The sequence below is a fragment of the Gossypium raimondii genome, chromosome 6 (assembly GCF_025698545.1).
Source record: "Gossypium raimondii isolate GPD5lz chromosome 6, ASM2569854v1, whole genome shotgun sequence".
Classification (NCBI taxonomy): Eukaryota; Viridiplantae; Streptophyta; class Magnoliopsida; order Malvales; family Malvaceae; genus Gossypium; species Gossypium raimondii.
In genome coordinates this window covers 54,748,554-54,755,028 of record NC_068570.1, presented here as the reverse complement: position 1 = coordinate 54,755,028, position 6,475 = coordinate 54,748,554, and the positions used below count along the sequence as shown (strand labels likewise).

The window sequence follows — 6,475 nt, the reverse complement described above, 5'->3', positions numbered from 1 at the left end:
TCATTATTGTGAGAACCACCACAAATTTTGATTGATTTCAATTTAACCCTTTAAATAATGAATATTATGATTTAAATTCAAGATTTTTAAATCATTTGATAAGAACATTAAACATTAAAATAAACAATATATTAATTTATTTTAAAACATTTCTTAAGAAATTCATCGGTAAAACCCATAAATCACACAAATAATCATAAATTTAATGAATGAACAAAAAATTTCATAAATTTAGTGTTTGTAAATCTTTGAAACTTTCATGTTCACTAATTAAACATGTTTATGGAAGATTGAATATTAATGTTATAAAATTGGGTTGCAATTATAACTATGATATTCTAAATCCATTTAAAATTTAACACATAAACATGAAATATCAAATTGCTCAAAAATTTATCTTTTTGTTCCATCGCATTTCAATCAATATCAATTATGTATTTTCCTAATTTCTCGGTGATCAAGTAAAATAGAAGATCTAAAATCAACAATACGCGCTCATAAAAGTGAGTGAGTAAAGTGAGATAGCACTAGAGGTGCTCATGGGCCGGGCGGCCCGGCCCGGCCTGACGGCCAGCCCGAAATATGGGAGGGTTTGGGTAAAATATAGGCCCAAATATGGGCTTGGGCAAAAAATGAGGCCGTTTAGAAAATGGGCAGACCTCGACACCACTTTTTCGGCCGGACCCAGCCTGCCCGACCCGATATAATAAATATATTTATTTTTTAATTTTAAAATATTTTTACATACTTTTTAAATTTTTTAAATTTTAAAATATTTTAAAATACTTTTTTAATTTTTTAATTTTAAAATATTTTAAAATACTTTTTTAATTTTTTAATTTTAAAATATTTTAAAATACTTTTTTAATTTTTTAATTTTAAAATATTTTAAAAATATTTTAAAATAATTTTTAATTTTTTAAAATTTTTAAAATAAAAATGGGCCGGGCCGGCCCCGGGCTTATGATTTTTTCCCGGGTCGGGCCTGGGCAAAATTTTAGGCCCATATTTCGGGCCGGGCCCGGGCTGAAATTTTTATGGGCCCGGCCCGAACCCCGCCCGACCCGGCCCATGAGCACCTCTAGATAGCACGCGCAACATGCATTTTCATGCAACGTACATAAAAATCATCCCCGCACGTTTAATAACAACCATTTTAAAAATAATTGTTTAACCAAAAAATAATCCTAAATAAATTTTTAAAAATTATGCTCAACTAATATTTAAAGGTATATATGTATGTCCAAGGGTAAAATTGAAAATGATTCAACACCCTAAGGGACAAATGTAAAAGAAAAGAGGAAAATGAGAGGCAAATATGCAAATATGTAAAATTATCAACCCACATTGGGGCTATATATAGATGATGAGAAATGGAGAAGGGTCATACTAAACAAAAAAGCATGGCAAGTTCTAGCACAGTGATGAAGGCAGAGAATGGGCAGTCGAGCTCGAGCTCGAGCTCAAGCTCTAAGAAGAGGGGGAGACGAGCAACAACAATATTAACGCTACCACAACCGCGACCACATCAGCCTAAGGAGCGGTCGCCGTTGACCATAGCCACCTTACGATTAGTGAAAGAGAAGGCCGAGAAAAGGGGTAAAAGGACGTCACGGGCTGTCTCCGTCCGGCACTTTGATAATACTGATATTAACTATTACTGGTTGCTCCCTGGATGGGTTGCGGAGGAGCGCTATGTTCCGTCTGGCCGTAAGGGCCTTGGTAGGATTTATAAGGTATATCAAACCACCCTTGTATCCTTCATCCTACATACATGCCTGCAAATATTAAGTTGATAATGATGGTGGTGGTGATGTTGATGCAGTATTACTATGATCCTACTGGGCACATGTACTACTCCAAACGTGAAGTATTGTTTGCATGGAAGAAAATGAACATCATTTGCCTTGATCCTTAAAGGTGAAAATGCCATGAAATTCAACGTACATACACACACAAAAACCCAATTTTATTTGGCTTTATATATATATATATATATAAATTATCTCTCTCTTTTATTATTATTTTTTTGGGATAATTAAATTGCAGGGTTTTTCTCTCAAACTTGTCAGGGTTACGAAGATGTTGGACTGCAGCAAGAACTGGAAGGCTTTGTGTGTCAAATTAAAAACTATGTAATAGTTTACTTTTGCTTGTATTTCAGATGATTTGTAGCTTGAATATGATGAAAAGTAAAAACTAAATAAATTAAATCAAAGTTGTTTAAGCTATAAACTCAACTTCGATCTTTTGATTATTAAATCAAACAACAACAAAAAAATCTTTTGATTACCATCTCTTTAGATCGACTGGTTTTCTAAATTTCAAAGCAAAATATAAGGTGAAATTAATAATTTTTAGTGGAAGGGAGACAATTTTAAAAAGAAATTGGAGGCCAAAATAAAAATACATGTTAAAATAGCTTAAATTGAATAATTAATTTTTGAAAAAGTAAAAAAATATTTATTTAATAAAAAGATTAAAGGAATTAAATTAAATTAAATTATCTAAGTTTAAGAGAGACTAAAAGTACAATTGAATCATTTAACTAAAAGAGAGACTGCATGCTTGACTTCACCCTTGAAAAAGGGTGTTAACTTCTAAGAGAACAATTTTAGTGTAGATAATGATGCTCTTAACCATCAGATCAAAAGTGAGCAAAATAAGATCTTGTGAGCCCTTGATGATGCCATGTAAGAAAAATTATTTTACCTCAATACTTCACAAACGTCAGACAAGACATATGAATGTCCTATTTTCAACACTTTTGTCATTTCTTTTGAGAATTGTTTTAATATTTGATTTATTTTTAATTTCTCCTCTCCATAACAATTGTAATTTGTAGCTGCGAAATGTAATTGAAGCACTCAATTTTAATTTTTAATTCTTGGGTAATTACACGAAGAATTACAATAAATTGCCATATAATTTTCTAAATACATATACATGATTTAAGTTTAAAATTTTTATATAAATTATTTTTATAATAATAGTAAAATATTTTAATTTTAAGAAATTATTTTAATTTTGAAATATAATTATATATTTATTATTAGATAAAATTATTTTCTATTGGACACATGAAGTCCAAATATTTTATACAATTTTGGCCCCATTAGCAAATTAGGCTTATAAAGACAATATTATAAAATTTATATTATTCAGATATACATATTTGATTACCTCACAACTTTTTTTTATAAAGGTTATATTGTAAATTTTATATTATTATTTATCTAATTTACATGAAAGAATAACAATCGAGATATTATAAAATGTTTTAAAGTTAGTTTGCTATTGAACTCACAATCAAGTGCAAATTAAGTTTATAAAAGCTATATAATTGAAGAATTATAAAGTTGGGTTGTGACTCAAATTCTAGAGCACTAAGAAATGATGTTTGAGAGAGATCTTAAAACAGGTTAAAAGTTGCATCTATTAATTCAATAATATTATCATCACTTTGTTATAATTTTATTTTATTTTTATAAATTATCAAAATTTTTACATGTAGTTTTTGTAGGAAATATTATATAGTAGATGTTGGTTATGCAAATACAAAATATTTTCTTACAACATATTATGAGATACAATACCATTTGAGAGAATGAAGCTAAACATAATGATACATGAACGAATAGGTTGAAATTTATTAAATTAATTTCACCAAAGTTTCCAATTTTCATGTCTAGATGATCAATTGACTTGCGACGCATTTTTTGATGGGATCTAGGTATTTCTAGGTTAAGATGTATTCATACCGATGAAAGATTTATCTCTTAGCTTCGACAAACACTTTGAATCGGCTTATTTTGACTTCAAGAGCTTAAGATATGACCATTTTAGTGAAAACTGCACAAGCATAAATTTTTGGATAAATTTATTTTGTGAATTATGAGTTTTGTGCTTTGGTTCGAGTTTACATCATATTGGGCACGATATCAATGCTTTTGATTATATATAAGACAATAATTTATTTATAAAGTTTTATATTTTAGGGATTTATTTATGAGAAATTATTTGGTACACTGTCAATAGAGTTTTTAGACACCGCAAGCAGTGTCTGGGGATTGATAACTGTGTTATAGGAGTATAATAAAATATTAACAAAATAAATATCTAAAAAAGAGATATGTGTCAATTCTTTAAAGTTGCTCATGGAATAAAAAAATACAGTGCTAATGTACCAAATACTCACCTTTTATTTGTTATGATTTTTTTTTTAGTATTTTAGACTAATTTAACTTAAGGAGTAAGATTATGACTAGGCCAATTGCTTGGAGACAAAAGAAGGGTTGTTTCCTTGTTTTCCAAGTAGCTTAGGTCTCTCTCTATATATGACATTATATGTTCTACAGCCACCATATAATGTATTTGCTTATTTTTATTAATAAAATACTTCAAGGGAGATTTTTCTTATAAGGCTAGTTTCTTTCATGATAGAACTTTTGCATCAATTCTTTAAGATTGTGGAGGAGGTTCATCATAATTTTAGCTTGCCTAATTCAAGTCAACTGGGAAGGTTGAGTAAAAGCCATTATAGTTCTTTGTTGGTACTTGTTCATCAAAGGAGGCCAGACTACTTATCCATCTATCTTGCCACCATTAACCTATCATCTTCTACCTTGTGTTTCGTATCCATTATTCAATTTTTGCTTATTTTCTTTAATTCTAGAAACTTTTTGTTTTTAATCTTGATATATTCCATTTAATTTTTAGGTTCTTGAAAGTCTTAAAATTCCTTGTTGTCATGGTTTTCTTCTTTTCCAAGAAAGTTTATTTTTCATTCGATTTGCTTTGAGTTGATTATTCAGGCTTCTAAATTCAATATCGAGTTCCGCATCATTATCAAAGATGGCTCATGAACTCTTTAATTTGAGACACTAAAAACTTCGAAATGTGGTTGAGAGGACATTTATTGTTCTAAAAAAGTTTTCTCATATCAACAACACCACTTTAGTTTAGTCTAAAAAACAATGTTACATCGTGCTAGTTTATTGCATAATTTGTAAACTTCATTTATAGATGAAATTGGGATGACCTATACTTTGAAGAGTATATGAGAAAAGAAGATTTTAACAATCTTAATGATATAGATTCAAAAGTTCCGATTCAGATAATGAAGAAATTGGTCAAGGATCAACAAATGATGAAAATGAGTACATGTTAAATACTAACGCAACAAATATGGAATGTTAGAGCAATTAGAAAATTTCATATGATGTTTAGTTTTCATGTTATTTTTATTAATAATCAAGAACCCTTAATTCTTAAATAGGAAAATTTTATTTTTAATTATAAAATATCATGTTTGGCTTAATAGTCCAACGTGTTAATAAGTTTAATCATATGATTGTAAATAAATATATAATTTTCTTTTTATGCTATAAAATTGAATTGATAATTTTAACAATACATGACGAAACTCCTAACCATGTTTAAAGATGATTATCATTCGAGGCAATTCAATTTTTCTTTTAAATGATTAGCATGTAGAATTATAATTTTCTTGATTTCTGTTAGAGTTATGTAACCCGAATCCCATCACTTGTTAAAGAAATAAAATAAAGTGGCAAAATAAGGGGATCTATGGGGGCAAAAGGCCTTGGGGGCTTAGGGCGAGGGCGGAGCCCCCATGGTAAGGACCATGCCGCACAAGTAGAATATGTATAGAACTACACTTCTTCTATTTGACATTGAATAGAATAGGGTTTGCCAATATTTAAATAGATGTAGTCGGAACTCCTCTTGTATCATTCAGTTTTCAACATTAGTGAATTTCTCCTCCTCTACCTGTGGTTTTTCCCGAAAGGGTTTTCCACATAAAATCTGTGTGTTTTATTTTTCTTTTCTTATTGCTTTGTGATTGTTCTATTGCCATTATCGACTTTATTATAAATTTTTTTAAGTTTTTAATTTGAGTATTATACAATAATAATGAACTATTTATGGATAATTAAAGAAATAACTGAAAATAATATACTTTTTTAAGTTGAAAATAATATACTTATTATGGAAAAAATAAATTTAATGTCAGCTAGACGTAAAATTTGTGAGTGTTGGGTAAATAGTTGAGTTTCAATTTTGGTTTGGTTAGGATGAGACCAGTTAGTCCCATAGTGGGAGACATAATGATTTCTGACGATTGGCTAAAAGGGTTTTGGAGACCATGTATAGGATATATATATAGGTGAAAGTGGATATTCTGGTAAAGAAGAAAAATTCTCTTTAATTCACATTATAAGTTTCTTTTACTTGCTTTGTCTTCTTCGGTTACTTCAGAGAAGAAGAGAACTTAAGAGAGCTTTGCACGGAGTAGAAGTTGTGAGAATTAGGGCTTGGAAGTAAAGAGATTGTGAAACTAGTAAGCTTCTTAACTCTCTGTGCTTGAGAATTTGAGAAAGAAGAAGGGCAATAACTCCTAATAAGTTTATGTTAAGTGAATTCTGGGTTAAGGTTGTGTGACTTCAATTTA

At 29.5% G+C, this 6,475-nt stretch overlaps 1 protein-coding gene across 2 annotated transcripts; it reads left to right on the top strand.

The window, feature by feature from the left end:
* The first annotated feature begins 1,400 nt into the window (after positions 1–1,400).
* LOC105772250 (uncharacterized) lies at positions 1,401–2,235 on the top strand. Of its 2 annotated transcripts, none has more exons than XM_012593557.2 (3): positions 1,401–1,736; positions 1,826–1,920; positions 2,073–2,235. In XM_012593557.2, exons 1-2 carry the CDS (start codon positions 1,404–1,406, stop codon positions 1,916–1,918), a joined length of 426 nt encoding a protein of 141 aa, XP_012449011.2. In that variant the 5' UTR covers positions 1,401–1,403; the 3' UTR covers positions 1,919–1,920; positions 2,073–2,235. The 2 variants fall into 2 exon arrangements, with proteins under 2 accessions (XP_012449011.2, XP_012449012.2); XM_012593558.2 differs by having other exon boundaries at positions 2,050–2,235.
* The last annotated feature ends 4,240 nt before the right edge of the window (positions 2,236–6,475 follow it).

Excerpts from the sequence above, each read along its gene's own strand:
- LOC105772250 (XM_012593557.2), top strand. The coding sequence starts at position 1,404 with ATGGCAAGTTCTAGCACAGTGATGAAGGCAGAGAATGGGCAGTCGAGC. Across the intron at positions 1,737-1,825 it reads GCCTTGGTAGGATTTATAAG|TATTACTATGATCCTACTGG; the intron begins GTATATCAAACC and ends ATGTTGATGCAG.